Source organism: Apiospora aurea (assembly GCF_038362705.1).
Source record: "Apiospora aurea strain CBS 24483 chromosome Unknown utg000001l_segment0_segment0, whole genome shotgun sequence".
Taxonomy (NCBI): Eukaryota; Fungi; Ascomycota; class Sordariomycetes; order Amphisphaeriales; family Apiosporaceae; genus Apiospora; species Apiospora aurea.
Genome location: NW_027117388.1, coordinates 282,999 through 299,084, shown reverse-complemented (window position 1 = coordinate 299,084; position 16,086 = coordinate 282,999). Strand labels below are relative to the sequence as shown.

Sequence of the window (16,086 nt, the reverse complement as noted above, 5' to 3'; positions counted from 1 at the left end):
CAGCCTATCGGCCCCGAGAGTCATAGTTCGGACGAATGTACGGCCGAACATGTCCAGCTGTCACCATCGTCCGCATATGCATATGCATGCACCTTGATGGGACCACAGAACATGAGAGAGATCCAATGGCGCTGTCAGGCAGGAATCGAACCTAACCTCTCTCATGTAGTACTCTAGTGCCACCTGACTCCAGACGACGAGGACCCTGAAAACTCCACTACAACTGTAAAAGTGTCAGAAATTCCCCTTTCCAAGCGTGAATGCACGATTCGTTGGCAGGCCTGGATCCAACGACCAAAGCCGGCAACCATCCGGACCTGTACAGCATACCTACATAGATAGCACCGAGCTCTGAGGGACTGGCTGCTCCACGTTGTATACCAATGGCAAAATCCCGATTGGTGATGGAAGGGGGTCAAGCGACTGGCGGCAATTGCGGCATACACAAAAGTCTATGGGGTTCGCGATCAACGTATCTATGCAAGTGACAGGTGTAGATGAATGGAGCCATTCTGCCTACCAAGGCAAGTATAGAACGATCCTCACAGTGACACTTCTGAAAGTAGAGTAGATGGTGATATAGCGTACTCAAAATCGTAGTTCATTATTATGTACCAAACAGTATAGTCATGATGCCAGGTACTCTAATCGTCTAGTCGTCATCTAGTCTTTCTTATTCTGTCTATCGCCATCAACTCGTCTCACGTTGTCCACATCCACATTAGTCTCGTCCCAAGCCACGACCGTCATGTCCGACTTGACCCGGAACTTCTCGCCGCGCCACGAGACACTCGTCCCGAGGAGCACCGCCCAGGCCCAGATGGGGAACGCGAGGAACTCGCGCCCGAGCCAGGCCAGGAACCACTCGCCCACGGGCCTCCTCTCCGTGCCACCGCGCGCCGTGCCCCGTGCAAACGCAGGCGTGTGCTCGTCGATCTGGACGCTGTGGCCGGCGTGCAGGCGGCCGAACAGGATGCGGTCGTGTATGACCCAGAACGCGATGGCGCCCGTCCAGCAGCTGGCCCAGCTGGCCCACGTCTGCGGGATGCCGAGGTACGTGTGGACCCAAGGTACTGTGGTGAGGCCGTAGGCGATGGACGTACAACAAATCAGCGACTGGATGCCCGGCTCGACGAGCGTGGCGGCCAGGACCGTCCACTTCCGCACCCGCAGCCAGCGCTTGCGGCGGGCAATGTAGCCAGCGACGGACATGCCCGCCATGGGCTGGATGGCCAGGTCGCCCCAAGCTAAGCCATGGTTCTTAAAGCCGGGGATCTTGGTCCGCCACAGCAGATCGCCGATCAAGTGGTCCTCGCAGATGTAGGCCGAGAAGTGGTCCAATCCCGAAGGCAGATGCGCCACAGACGCGGGCAGGATGGGGTTCCTGCTGGAATCCGTGACCATGTCCAGATGCGACTTGCGGAACATGTTGCTCTTGCCCACAGCGCAAGGCGCAACTCCAACCGCATTGATGGCGCCGTAGAACTTGGCGTGCTCAGTGGCCATGAACATCTCTTCCAACCGACCACCGCCCTGAGCCAGAAGCGACTTCGAGACGTCGCGGTCGTGTGCGGTGCCGGGGTCGCCGGCAAGGAGACGTCGTGTCTCGGGGGTGTCGGGCCGGATCGACGATACGGTATCGACCACGATGGGCATCTGGTGGGTGAACTTGTACGGCGTCTCCCCGGTGAGCCCGCAGAGCTTGTCGACCATGTGGCCCGCCGCGGTGCTGGCGATCCAGACATTGCAGTCGGCGATCCAGATGATGTCGCCCTTGGCCTCCCTATACGCACGACTCAAGTTCCGGATCTTAGGGTTCGGGCCCAGCTTGTCGGCGTGGCCGCCGCCACCGTGGAGGAACGGATCCTCGTCCTCGATGAAGATGCGGGCATCGAAGTCGGGGAACTCGTCGAGCAGGCGGCGCATCACCGCGTAGGCGGCGTCATCTTTCGAGGAAACGCAGAAGTAGATGGTGAACTTGTCGCGGGGGTAGTCCTGGCGGAAGGTCGAGGCGAGACACTCGTACAGGAAGGGCTCGAGGCCCTTGGCGGGGCGCAGGATGGTGACGTGGGGGACGTCCTGCTTGGGCAGGGTCGGGGAGACTGGCTTGGTCGGAACGGCGGCGTAGTTTCGGAAGCTACAAAAGGGATCCGGCCAAAGTCAATTGCAAAGTCCAGACACCAAGAGTATATCAATGAGGTCCCATTCTGGGAGCGGGAGGCTGTTACATGACGTACATTTTGTAGCTACCGATTGCCTGGACGCCTATGACGAAGACGCCCCAAGCAAGGGAAACGTATCCCAGAGCCTCAGCAGCGGATGCCATTGTTGCTGCTGCTGCACCCAAATGCCAAGCGCAAGCAATGTAAAGCGAAAACTGCTGGCTCACTCGGTAAAGAAGGTAGGTACCCTGTGATAACGGGAAAGACGGCTGTCACCCTCGGCCGGTCATACGGAAATCCGACCAGGCTCTCCAAACGCGGGTTTTCTGGGACGTTGTCGCGAGACGGCGGCACACATAACGAGATGGGGTTTCATGACTATCGAAAAGACGGTGGCTCGTTCTGCTGTGTTTGGTAACCTCGGGGCTCCATCAGGTCCGCCCTTGTGAAGAATATTGGGTCTCGGAGGGAATTGTCAATTGGCAAGGCGGTGATTGAGGCCTTGCGTTCTGCCTTGCGCTTCAGGCCACATCTTTGGTTGGCTGGGCCTGGCTGGCTGCTGCCAGGCTGTCAGGGCTGCTGGGAGTTTACATGTAGGCAATGCTTAGCACTGCACTGAGCACTCTAGGCACTGTTGACGTGCTGACCTAAAACTGCGGGCACAAGGAACAGAGCTTTTTCTTTGCCCAGAGCCGCAAGCAGCAAGGTCCAGAGCTCCCCACCGCGAGGGACGTGGCCCACCAAGCTCTCGCTAGCCGAGATTTTCCGAGTCAGCCATAAAATCTCGTCCTGGGGACTTTTTTTTTCTTCCAAGGCCACCATCCCGGGTAACACCTTTCACACAAGCAAATTCTCGAGACTCAGGCTACAGACTTGTACACGAGCTCCGAACAAATGGCTCAGAGCATCTACGATTGAATGGCCTCCCCCAATCGTGTAATTGCTACCGCACCGGGAGGAGTGTCCCTCATCTGAGTAAGTTTTACCTCTCTGTCTTCCACATTCTACCACAATCCGAAATGCAGAGGGACCATACCATGCCAATCACGGTGATGACAATTTATTTTTATAATTGGAGCTTAGAGGCGTCAAACCCTCGATGAGCCACCAAATGACTACAACGGTATCTGAGTTATTGGCTATGGTCCCAACCATTTTGCAAAACGATCAGCGGCATCCCCCTCAACCAGTTGCTAACTGCTCCTGCCAAGATAGACCAACATGATGTGAAGATCATATCTCAATGAACCAAACTCAAGAAGCCTTCCCGGCCTTGCCAGTCCCCGCGGCTGGCTTGCCTACCGGTACAACTCGTGAGCCGAATGCGTCGCAACCTGAGAAGGAGCCGAGATCGGCCGTTGTGCCTGCAGCTCCCAGGCCACCGCCCTTGACCAAGATACACGAACTTCCGATTCCCATCCGCACGTTCCCCCTACCCAGCTTCTATCCGAGTAATCCTCTGTCCCTGATCCATGTCATCTACACCTGGATCACACAGGCCTTGACTGCCCCGCGCGAGCCCTCGATTATCCATGAAGGAATCTGGTCGGCCAAGACGCGAAGTGTGCACATTGTGGATGCGAAAGCAATCCGCGCGCTTTGGGAGCAAGGCTTCTACGGGAAAGGACATCTCAGTCGAAGTGAACCCAACTGGTTGAAACGCGAACAAGCCCGCAGTGGCACGCAGAAACAACATGTCGCGGAAGAGTATACCCGCCAGCGACGCGAGGAGCGACAGCAGATGAAATGGGACCGTGCCAGGAAAGAGCAAGAGGCCATCCGCCGTGTTCGCCGTCTCGAGTCTCTCGTTGCGCCCGTAGGACCGATGGAGCTCCTCCGCTTGCCCAATTCCCCTAGTGATCTCGCAGCACTTCTTGCTCCCAGTGACGCTGTTGCAGAACCTCTCGAACTCCTTGCCAATGGACAGGCTCCTAGTGGGGATGTTAGTGCATCAGCGGCCGACCCGGGTTTATCTTTGGGTGATCTGTCCACCGCGACATCCAAGTTACAGGTCAACAGTAGTGCAACTAGCGCAGAGATTTTGGTAGACACTTTGTTGAACGGGAATCGTGAGCGACCGGAAACGCCTACTACTACGAATCCGTATCCTACGCCTCCGCCTGACACACCCATCGAGAGCGTGGCTCAGATCAAGAGGAGGAAAAGTGTGCGCTTTTCTCCCAAGGTCGAGTCGACCACCTTCATGAACTCGGACCCACCAAGCCCTAGCCTTGGAATGACCATGAACGGTCATGGGGTTGTGAAATCGATGGACGGCATACTTACCAATGGTGCAATCCCCGTTCAGGAGCCCTCCATCCTGCCCCTTGGAAATGTCTCGTCCCCGAGCGATATCTTGCCGGAACCCGCGCAGAAGTCACGACTATCGACGATCAGCACCATGTCCAATGATGCTTCTTTGGCAGTCGTGGATAAGGAGCATCTCCAGCTCACACGCGAAGAGGCCTTCTTCCTTGCTTTCGGACTTGGCGTTCTCAAGGTTCGAGACGAGAAGTCTGGCGAGCTGCTCTCAACGCAGGACCTGTTCAACATTTGCCGTGGCTATTCTTACTTCCCCCCGAGGCAGTTGGATCTGCAGCCCGATGATCCGTTCCTGGTTCAGTACGCCGTGTACCACCATTTCCGGTCCCTCGGCTGGGTCGTACGACCTGGTATCAAATTTGGCTGCGATTGGCTCCTGTACAACCGCGGCCCAGCATTCTCACATGCCGAGTTTGCCATCTCGGTCATGCCCTCTTATTCGAACCCCGGCTGGAAGAGCCAGGGCCGCAAGGCGCCGGCTCACAACTGGCATTGGCTCCACTCGGTGAACCGTGTACAGTCGACGGCGGTCAAGACGCTTGTTCTGGTCTACGTCGACATACCATTACCCGGAGCAGCAAGTGATGGCGATGTCGCATCTCTTTTTGAAGCAGTACAGGATTCGAGAATTCCTGTTGAAGAGGTGGCCTATCAATCGCCGTCGGGATTGAGGCGATTGGTGTACGAGATACGAGACATGTTACAATACCATTGCATTGGTCGGCGTTCGGGGATTTTTGAAAACGATGTCATACGATGGGGATATGAGTTCTATGAGTCTCACGTTTGATGATCCTGTATACCAACCAGTCAGCGGAACGAGCAATTCCAATTGCTCATAAATACTACAATCACCTTCACGATGCATTTCGACATCCTCTTCTCTGCCTACTTGACGTGACTTGACTATACCGTTGCACCGATTGGTAACAAGATGAATCATTAATTGCCAGACGACCTCCAGTCCACTAAAGATGGGACGACGGATATTGAACCTACAATGCAGCCAGGTGCATGATCACCGCTTCCTTTCTGCAGTGTATATTCACCCCCAATCCCGACACAACAGCCTGCAAGGCAAGAGTTTCCCCGCGACGAGGTTGCACGGGCGCTTACAAAACGCCGCTAACTAGCGCGCTTGCAGTCAGTCTCAGCATCTTATCGTTTTGCTTACGTGGGATTGATCGTTGGTTGCCCCTTGCTTTTTTTTACCCTGGCTCTCTTTCGCTCTTTTTGAAATTCCAGTGATGCGCTGTTTTAGGCTCTTCTCCCCGCGCTCATTCCGACGACCCGTGCTGGAATTGCGAAGGAGCCAGTTCCCTGAAGGACACAGCAAGAAGCCATGACCGCCGCACTCAACGGCGGCCCGAAAGCCAACGGCAATGGATGTTACAACCATAACCACCACTCCCGTCCCGAGCTGGAGGATGAGGATTTAGCCGCTAGCGAGCAGACACCGCTCCTGGCCTCTTCCGCCATCGCGCCCGCGCAGGACCCGGACGTCGCCGGGGCCCTATGCGCGGAAGAGGAAGTAGCGGCAGCAGCAAACGACAAGCCGCTGCCCAAGACGCAGATCTTCCTGCTCTGCTACGCGCGCCTGGTCGAGCCCGTCGCCTTCTTCTCCATCTTCCCCTACATCAACCAGATGATCCAGCACGTGGCCCCGGGCATCCGCGACGCCGACGTCGGCTTCTACTCGGGCCTGATCGAGTCCCTGTTCAGCCTGACCCAGATGCTCGTCATGCTGGTCTGGGGCCGCGCCGCGGACCGCGTCGGCCGGAAGCCCGTCCTGGTCGCGAGCCTGGTGGGCGTGTGCGGCGCGACGAGCATCTTCGGCATGGCGACGAGCCTGTGGCAGATGGTGCTGTTCCGCTGCCTCGCGGGCGTGTTCGCGGGCACCATCGTGACGATCCGGACCATGATCAGCGAGCACTCGACGCCGCGCACGCAGGCGCGCAGTTTTAGCTTCTTCGCGTTCGCGGGCAATGTCGGCATCACCGTCGGCCCGCTGCTGGGCGGCGTGTTGGCCGACCCGGCGCAGCAGTACCCGCGCGTCTTTGGCGGCGTTCGCTTCTTTGAGGCGTATCCCTACGCGCTGCCCAGTTTCGCGGTCGGCGTGGTGGGGCTGACGGCCGTGCTGACGAGCGCGTTCTTCGTCGAAGAGACGCTGGTCAAGAAGATGTCGAAGGCGGCGGCGGCGCCGGAAGAGGGTAGACAGGTCACAAAAGATGAGAAGAGCACGTGGGAGCTGCTGAAGACGCCCGGCGTGGGTATTGTCTTGTACGTCTTCGCGCACGTCATGCTGCTCGCCTTCGCCTACACGGCCATCATCCCCGTCTTCTGGTTCACGTCGGTCAAGCTGGGCGGGCTCGCCTTCACCAAGTTCCAGATCGGCGCCTTCATGGCCATGACGGGCGTCTCGCAGGCGGTTTGGTTGTTGGTCGTGTTCCCGCCCCTGCAGCACCGCATGGGCACCAACGGCGTGATGCGTCTATGCGCGAACTGCTACCCCTTCTTCCTCGGGACCAACGCCCTGCTCAACGCGCTGCGCCGCGCGGGCTTCGATCGGGTGTTTTGGGTCGCGGCGCCTTGCTTTCTGGCCATCGGGCCGGGCGTGTCGATGAGCTTCACGGCCGTGCAGCTCGCGCTCAACGATGTCAGCCCCTCGCCCGCCATGCTCGGCACCCTCAACGCGCTCGCCCTGACGGGTCTGAGTGGTCTCCGCGCGTTTACGCCGGCCCTATTTACGAGTCTCTTCGCCCTGGGGGCTAATACCCAGATCCTGGGCGGCTACCTCGTCTGGGCCATCCTCTTCCTGCTCGCGGCCGGCTTCACCGTGGCGTCGCGGTACCTGCCCGAGGCCAGCGAGAAGGACTTCCCTGCGGCGCAAGCGGTGCGGCAGGGCGAGGCAGAGGTGGAGGGGGAGTCGCGGTAGTGTGAAGAGCAAGTCGTCCCAAAGCGTATATCTTGCCGCACAGTGGTTGGTGGGATATGCATGCATGAGGCCGATATCGCGAGGGAGCGAGTGGGGTCTGGGGAAGTAAGTGCGATGGGGCATTCTTAGTCCATAGTGCATGTCAGTGCATATATCATACATTTGCCCATATTTCAATAAGAACAATGACAGTACTTCATCTAAGCCCATTACCATCTGATTTGGGATCTTACGATTCCTAAGATGAAAGAAACATTACCAACCTGTTCATCTTGCCATCTCTGTTTCTTGTACATGTGTGTGAATTATATGTTGAAATGGCCATGCTCTCCGACTACAATGGGGCCTTCGTTATGTTATCCGTCAACAGCAGATTGCCACTCGATATAAACAAGACATGAGTCTGAAGCAGCAGCTTGGCCTGCGTTCCGGCAGATCTACCTATGGCGGGAAGATGGGGAATGATCGAGCGGGTTCTCCACGCGTTCTTATGTCAACATAGTTGTCTCTTCAGATCAAACTGCGCTTTTGACTCCATCCAGTTTCGAGCAAGAGAGATAAGAATTTTGCAAATGGAGAAATTATCGGTTAGCAGAGAGTACGATCTAGTGGTATGTATTTCCTACCCAAATAGCTAGTCTCCTTATTTTTCTCTACTGGTACCGGCAGGCCAGCAGAAATGAAAGATTCAAAACAGAGCAACACACAGACTTATGTCACCCCCCCCGGAGTCCAAAACGGTCGTGATCGATCCCATAAACTTGAGCCATGCATGTTACAGGTCTTTTGTCAACATGGAGCGGTTCATCTTCCTTTCCATGCAGGTTCGCCCGGGATATCCAGTTGTCGTTCTTGGATAGTCTTCGGTGTCATTGCCCCCCTTTTTATTTATTCAACCCGCACCGAGACCCGGTATGCCTTCTTCATTGCCGCAATCGTCCCGCTGTCCGGTTCGGACTTTCCCATAATGGGCACTTGTTCTTGTTCCTGTTGATTTTACTAGTACCTCGATGAGCTGAGTCCCACGTTGAGGAAACAAAGACTCGTGCTCTCATCTAGGATCGATCCAAGGTACGGCAGCGGGCACAGTCATTGAGAAACCACCGCGAGCTTCTCCGGCAGCCGGGCATGCGTCAACGACATCCGGCAGAAGGTCCATAATGACAAAGCGGACGTGACGGCCACCCTTTCGCCGCCCCTTTAAGAATGCGGGGCGACGTGGCGGCGATCATTCCCTGCCCGCGGAACCGGCCGGCATTGTTGGGTTTCGGACTGTTTCGCGCCTAGGGCGGGATCGGTCTCGGCGCCATTGGTTCTACAGCAATGATCAAATCGCCATGAAAGAAGTTAGACTGGGATGGTCTCCCTTAACTTAAGCGACATATTCGTGAAGTGAGTTTTCCCCAGTAAATGAGGTGCCTAATCTGACATTGGACTTAATTAGGTGAGCTATTTCGTGTGCAGAAGATAATATGCTACCCGGAGAGCAATGTTGCCACGACAAGTTTCAGTTAGTTGTTATCTGGTTCCGTCTATCTTCTGTGAGAATACTTCAATGCCAATGATCTCCTGAGGGCCGCGGTTGGCAGGAGCACAACTCCCATCTCTATGGAAGAAGCATCACTCTCCATAGCCTAACTACCCCAGTCCAGTCCAATGAGCCCTCCCCGCCTGTTACTTTCGCGGCCCACTCCTAGGCCTTATGGACACTCCACGGCTGTCTGATCCTGGTCCCAACATCATCCGGAGCGACGGTGGGCTTGGGGGCGCTCTCACCCTGGCTGGCACTGCCTCCTGTAGGTACCGGCATCTGCAATTAGCAGAACGCACGCAGCGCAAGGGTGAGTCATCAGAGGTGCACAAAGTGGGCGATGGGCTTTCCGGGGTCTGTGGAGACAACCCTGGGGTGACTTTTGGGTGTGCCTGCCCTGCCTAGACTGGCAGTGGTGTGATCCGATATAGCGGAATCCCAACATATAAGACCATATCGGAAAAGACGCGGCGTAGTCATGACAGGGGTCGCCCATAGTGGGTTATAAGAAGGCCTAAGTCCATGAGGTGTACAGGGATCCTAAGCTGACCTGTGAGCATTCCTACAATAGGGCTGCCGTTGGCCGTTGTTCCGACCACACATTGAACCCCCCCCGACTGCCTTTCCTACCGTCCCAGTTTGCCCCATTGTCTCAATCTAATCCGTCCTCTGCTCCGTCCTCTGTTACATTATCTGCTGTCCCATGTGCCCCATCTTCCTACTTGGGGCAAGAAACAGCCAAGAGATGCGGCCTCTTGGCACCACCATGGTCGGACCTTGATCGCGTGGGTTGTGCTGGGATCCTCGTGGGGCCGGCTGCGGTTAGAGATGGCCCTGGTTGCCCTCCTGGGGTCAACGGCTCTTCTCCGAGATCTGACCAAGGCACTGCTGCCCCTGGGTAGTTCTTGGCAAGGTGAAGTGCAGAACAACGTAGTGGCGCTATAGTAGCGCCCGATGCAGTCCAGCCAAGGGTGTACGATGCACACCCCACGCCGGAACCCTGTGGCTTGGCGGCATCGAGGGCCATTATGATACCACTACGCTACTCTGCAGAATCGGATGGCAGATCATGTAGATGGCTTCAACCCTAGTAGAACGACGAATGCACCGCTTGTTACAGAACACAACGGGAGCGTACAGGACATGTTCACATCGTCAAGTGTACAAGTAAACCCCTTTTCCCCAGAAGGAGTTGGGAGTCATCCGATAAAAGTCCACGTCCCGTCGACGGAATATAAAGTCAACACAGCCCATACAAGACAACAACAGCAAATTATATATTTATCTACTTCAACAACTTCCAAGTATATAAAAGTTCCTTCACACCTTCTCATCGTCCCTCCAACAGCCGTAACATCCATTTTACCCGAAACATGTTTACCAATGAGACCATCGTCAAACCCTTCCTCGAGAGCTTCAACAACCGCGTGGGCAACGCCATGCGCACCACGATGAAAGACCACCTCCGCACCATTCTCCAAACCAAGTTCGGCCAGGACTTGGAGCAGGGGCGGTACACTCTCGACCTAAGCCGCACGCCCATCCAAGCCCAATTCGACCTCCTGCTGGACGAAATAACCTCGAAGCGGGAACTGATCCGCCCCGCCACGGCCGAAGACGAGGCCGTGGCGGAGGTGGTGCACCTAGTCTTCGCCCAGGCCGTCGGCCCGGTGCTGGCCAAAGTGCTGGACTGGCTGCAGTCGCCGACTGCAGCGATGCTGGTAAGCGGCGAGGACGACGACGACGACGACGACGAATTCGACGCCAGAGCAATCACAGTTGGGGTCCAGGTGCAGCCGTAACGCTGCGGAATGCAGCCAGGAGAGTCTGTGCTACCTGTTTGGGCCTTGGATCGGTTTCATGTTTCTTTCCTTTCTGTCGATCTCCTTCTATTTCCGATCTCGTTATGGTTGATGAAATCTTACTACTCGTGCTTTGGTCTGCTTTTATTCGGTCGCTTGGAGTTTTTCAGCCTTGGCAGATATTGAACGCAGCGACAGTCATTACGTAGAGCCTTATCAAGCGTATAGGCTTTCTTTTTCTTTTTTCTTTTTTTCCCACATGCCCTAATGGAGGGGGAAGCCCTGGGGGATGTGAAAAGGGGCGTGCTAGATTAGCAGAAGATTATCTTACATCGACCCCATTCTGAAAGAAACCGGAATTGCAAATTCAAAATCAAAATGCTGGCGGCCAAGCTGCTGCCTTTATCCGTCTTAGTTTATCAATTTGCACAAATCCATTGTGTATTTCAAGCATTTTTTAAATAATTCTTGACGAAGGAAGAGATGTAGTCTAGCGTACGTTCAGAATCCCATGTCATCAATGACAAGTGATCCCGTAAAGCACCCCCTTTTTGGCGCCCCTCTATTAACACTAAGTTGACTTTGGAGGGGATTCATCACGGCGTATCGTTCCAGGACATTAACTTGAACTTACGGCCTACTCTGACCCATTGGATCGCACATCATAGTGGCACGACAGCCATATGACATTACGAACGAGGTGGTAGCTCTTTTTCCTAGCTGTCGGAAGAGTAGTTGCTTCGTATCTCGAAATTCTTTACCCCTTAACATGGGGTGGGTAATATACAGGCATCATGCCAACTTTCATTTTTGTTCTCTGTTTATACAGTTCAACCTAGATGTGACACGCCCAACACCCAATAAAGAACCTAACAAATAGACAAATACAATACACGGGTATATGCGCGTTTCTCTAACAAGCGTACCAGTCGAGCCCAGTGCCTACCCATCAAACCCCCTTTTCGCTTCCTCGTATCTCGTCAATCTCATCATCAAAATCCATAAAACGACAAGGCCCCGCTAATACCTCCTGAGACGGCATGCCGGTGCATATACACATATACTATCACACTTCTCGCGAAGGCTTGTCGTAGATCAACGGCAAAGACTTACGGTGCGGTCCTCGTGGCGATTTAAGTAATGCCGTTGGTCTTGCGTGTGGTGGCAGCGGAATTATGCTCCTCCACCGGCGGCACGGGCTGATCCGGATCTTCTTGCGGAGCCTTGACCTCGATCTGCGGCCTCATCGCGCGCCGCGCCCTCCTCTCCGTGACGATTTGGGTAGTAGCGTTGGTGGTGGTGTTGGTGGTGACGGCAGTAGAAGTAGCGGTGGTATCCTCCTCCTCCTCCGGCGGTGCGGGCTGATCCTCAATATCATCGAGGACGACCAGGACGGCGTTGGTCATAATCGTCAGCAAGGAATCGTCCACCAAATCCAAAGGTGAAATAGGGGGCTTGGTCAGACGGGGCACACCCAACGGCGTCGGCGACGATAAGGGCTCTTGTCCCTCTTCCTCTTCCTCCTCCTCTTCTCCAAACTCCTCATAATGCAGCATCTGCAGCTTCGACAGATCGCTATAAGCCCGATTCAACATGGTATCCAGGAGCGACTTGAACCGAAGCAGGACATGCAAGCTGTGACGGACACTGTCCCTACTGTCGTCAAGAACGCGGCCGCCGGCGTCTTCTTCTCCTTCTTCTTCCGTCGCGAGGACATTCTTGACAGTGAACGGCAGCCACCCGCCCGTCTGGACGAGGGACTCGTCATCAGACTCGACACCGTCATTGGCGAAGAGCACAGTCGTCAGGGGCGGCACGATAGTCGTGTCGCGAGCAAAGAGAGCGTCGACATTCGAGTCCATGGTCTCGAGCTGGCTGAAGGTGATGAGACTGGTCGCACGCGGCCGCAATTCCGCAAAGGAGGAGGAGCGCGGCTTCCCGATAAAGAGTATAGCATTCTGCGACGTGGGATGGATGATGATACGTCCTTCATCCTTGGACTTGAATTGTTTGCCGACGCTACCGCCGGCTGCCAGGTTGGGATACAGGCCGGCGACGAGGAGGGCACGTATCAACTCTTTACTTGCTGAATTGGTGTTCAACGAAGGAGGGCCGTACTGAGCTTGGGAAGCTGTGGAGTTGTCGCCGGCGGACACGATCCCTCTCTTGACCAGAACATCGAGGATCGACACGGCGTTTTTGTGGATTGAAAGGAACAGATCCCACCGGAGGAAGCTCGTAATGGCTCGATCCCTAGCCATCTCCTCGCCGTATTCGCTCCGACAGGATCGTAACTCGTCATATGCAGAAAGCATCGATATATGGTCGCTCGCGTGCCCGCCCCATTCTCGGTGGGCCGCTCTGGCCTCCTCTCTTGCTTCACGCGGGAGGAAGAATAAGCGTGTGTCGCACGCAGCGGCCCCCAAGATAATCATGGGATCCAAGCAGCGGAAAATGATGCCCATGACAATCATCTTGGCCAGTGTTGGGTGAACAGGTATGTCGGCCAACAAGCGGCCCAATGGCGTGAGCTGCTCATCCTCCGTTAAAGCTTTTAGGCGTTTCAGGTGTTGAACTGAGGCCATGACCGCAGCAGTAGGGGGTGGCTGGATGAACTCGGCCAAGACTTCGGCAATGGGCTGGTGGTGGTTCTGCTGGTAGTGCAGCTTCTTGATGGCGAGACACGTCTCCTGAAGATCGACTCGCAAAACCTCGGGCAAGCCCACGGGTGCCATTTCAGCGTAGCGCGCGCGTGAGAACAGGGCATAGTAAAACCCGTTTTGGACGCGGCCGGCTCGACCCTCACGTTGCTTCGAATTCGACTTGCTCTCCCAGACACATGTCAAGCCACCTATGCCCGTTAGTTGGTCATACCGCTTCTCTCGTAGCTTACCCGCGTCAATAACATGCTGGACGTCGGGCACTGTCACCGATGTCTCGGCGACGTTAGTCGCCAAGATGATTTTGCGACAGCCAGGAGGTGGGTTGTCAAAAAACCGCCGCCTGTTCCTCCCGAGGCACCATCGAGTGCAAAAGATGAATGCGGTACTTAAACGGGTTTCTGAAGCCCAGGTTGAATATGTCCTGATTGATGAGCGCCCTATGCGTTTCGTTGATTTCCCTCAGGCCCGGAAGGAAAGCAAGGATAGCGCCTGCTTGGGTCGTCTCACAAATACGCGCTATGACGGCTGCAACAGCTTGGATAGGGACGTACTCATCCCGCCGTCCTGCTGCCAAAATGTCCCCACGGGAGCCATATTTGGTGTCAGTCTTATCGGTCTGGTCTGATGAGGATTCATTTTCTGGGTCAGTTTCCTCAGTAACGTCCGCCATACAGACGTACGTGTGAAGCTCTTCGACGAGATATTCCGTCAATTTGGGGTCCGACCGGAGCAAATCTTGCAGCTCGGACGGGTGGCTTTCGTTCAGATCTGACATGATTTCGTCTAGGAACCGAGTCTGCACCGGAAAGGTACGCCCAGGGACGGAGATGGAGGGTGCCGGCATCATTGCACTTCCTGGGCTGTTCGGCGAACCCAAGTAGTTGGCGAACAGCTCAGTGTCCAGGGTAGCACTCATAAGGACGACTTTGGGTACCGGAAGACCACGCGCCCGGCGAGACTTGACGGCATTCTTGACCATGGCCACGAGAAAGTCGGTCAGGAGATCACGCTCATGAACTTCGTCAATCAAGATATGCGAGGCGTAGTTCATAACCCCATCGGCGTCCGCTTTCAATTGCGCCAGCAGAACACCAGTGGTGCAGAACGTGATACTGCCGTGGGGCCGGGGCGGCCTTGAATCAAAGCGAACTTGATAGCCCACATTTTCGCCAAGCGGTTGACCCCTCTCAGCAGCGACACGTACGGCGACCGAGGTGGCCGCGATCCGGCGAGGTTGTGTGCATATGATATTGCAATCGGCTCCAGCTCCACGTTCAACGGCATCGTCCAGAAGGATTTGGGGCACCTGCGTGGTCTTTCCCGACCCTGTTGCACCCACGACGATGGAGAAGTCGGCTGGTAGATCCTGGATCATTGCCAATACCTGGCCGCGATATTGGCTCATGGGCAACGAATCTAGATGTTGACGCATGCCTTCAAGCGTAGAGGCGGTCTTGAGCGTTCCAAGACGCTGTTGCATATCTTTGTTCAAGGCTCTCTTCCGTGGCCCTTCCGGTAAACGACGAAGACTGAATGGTCGACCGTCAGTCTCTGTCGGGGCCAGCATAGCTACGCGGCCCTGAGGTCTTATATCCTGGTCTAGAAACGGGTTGGTGACGGTTTCCATCAAACCAAGCACACTGGATGGGAGATGGAGAGGAACTGGAGACATGGGCCTGGGCATCTTCCCACCATTTCTCTGAAGAGCTTGTTGGAATTCGGGGACTAAATTAGGGTCCTCGTTGACGAGCTGAATGACCATCGCCAGCATCGCGAACTTGGCCGCCACATCCTCTGATATCGTGGCAGCGGCTGTGTCGCACACACGGTCGCCAATTTGGACAGCGGTGTGAACAAAGCCAGGCATACGTGAAAAGTTCTTCTTGTGGCTCAGCTTGAGGCTAACAAGGCGACAGCTAGTCTGGATGTAGAAGTCGAGGAATTGATGGGCCGTCTCGACCGCCAGTGCCGTGGATCGGCCCGGATCAGGAAATGTCAAGTGAAAGTTCCTCAATTGCTGAAGACTTTCCTCCAGAGCAAGACATGCCGCACGTGCTGCCGACGCCGCACCCGAGCATGCACTGGAGACATGCAGGTAAAGCTCCGGCACGGCAATGGCAACCTGGAAAATGGGCATCTTCCTCGCTCGAAAGGGGTGCTGGGCTCTGCGAAGAGAAAACTTGAATCGGGGGTGACTCCACGACGGGCGCAGAGGTTGTGTAGGTCGGATTGGGCCCGAACGAGCTTCTGCTTCGGTTGCGCCCTTCCAGAGCCATCTGGAGCAGCATAGGCATCCTCCAACTCTTTGTGGAGCTGGATCAAGACGCCAGAGTCGTGGAAATCAGCCATCAGTCGTACCATGGCATTGCTGGTGACTTGGTCTCTTCCTTCACCCAAGGCTTTGGCACTGTGGTTTATTGCACGGCCGATCTGAACTTGAAGCGTACAGTGTCTCTTGTTGTCGCGAAGGGCAATGGTTCCGGTGAAATAATCGCGGTTGACAGTCATGGGCAGATTCAGGGCCACGCTGATATCTTGAAGGCCTCTGACCACTGTCGCGAAGTCTTCGCTCCATAGTTTGGGGGCAACAGAGGATAAAGGCGGGGGTAAAGTTTGCTGCGCCTTTGCAGTAGAGCCCCAATATCTTCAGCAGAGCCCCCAGGTCCCGGGG

At 55.5% G+C, this 16,086-nt stretch overlaps 5 protein-coding genes across 5 annotated transcripts; 3 read left to right on the top strand and 2 right to left on the bottom strand.

Annotated features, from left to right (window-relative positions):
• Nucleotides 1–663: 663 nt before the first annotated feature.
• PG986_000114 (ceramide glucosyltransferase) lies at nt 664–2,326 on the bottom strand (the record flags this gene model as incomplete). Its single annotated transcript, XM_066836336.1, has 2 exons — nt 664–2,137; nt 2,238–2,326. The coding sequence occupies 2 exons, from the start codon at nt 2,324–2,326 to the stop codon at nt 664–666; spliced, it is 1,563 nt and encodes a 520-aa protein (XP_066705229.1).
• Nucleotides 2,327–3,405: 1,079 nt separating this feature from the next.
• PG986_000113 (Endonuclease TnsA- Hjc/tRNA endonuclease) lies at nt 3,406–5,274 on the top strand (the record flags this gene model as incomplete). The annotated part of the gene is made up of 1 exon (XM_066836335.1): nt 3,406–5,274. The coding sequence occupies one exon, from the start codon at nt 3,406–3,408 to the stop codon at nt 5,272–5,274; it is 1,869 nt and encodes a 622-aa protein (XP_066705228.1).
• Nucleotides 5,275–5,826: 552 nt separating this feature from the next.
• On the top strand, nt 5,827–7,419 carry PG986_000112 (uncharacterized protein; the record flags this gene model as incomplete). Its single annotated transcript, XM_066836334.1, has 1 exon — nt 5,827–7,419. One exon carries the CDS (start codon nt 5,827–5,829, stop codon nt 7,417–7,419), a length of 1,593 nt encoding a protein of 530 aa, XP_066705227.1.
• Nucleotides 7,420–10,323: 2,904 nt separating this feature from the next.
• Nucleotides 10,324–10,752, top strand: PG986_000111 (uncharacterized protein; the record flags this gene model as incomplete). The annotated part of the gene is made up of 1 exon (XM_066836333.1): nt 10,324–10,752. The coding sequence occupies one exon, from the start codon at nt 10,324–10,326 to the stop codon at nt 10,750–10,752; it is 429 nt and encodes a 142-aa protein (XP_066705226.1).
• A 1,133-nt stretch (nt 10,753–11,885) lies between these two features.
• Nucleotides 11,886–15,552, bottom strand: PG986_000110 (P-loop containing nucleoside triphosphate hydrolase protein; the record flags this gene model as incomplete). The annotated part of the gene is made up of 2 exons (XM_066836332.1): nt 11,886–13,688; nt 13,750–15,552. 2 exons carry the CDS (start codon nt 15,550–15,552, stop codon nt 11,886–11,888), a joined length of 3,606 nt encoding a protein of 1,201 aa, XP_066705225.1.
• Nucleotides 15,553–16,086: the final 534 nt, after the last annotated feature.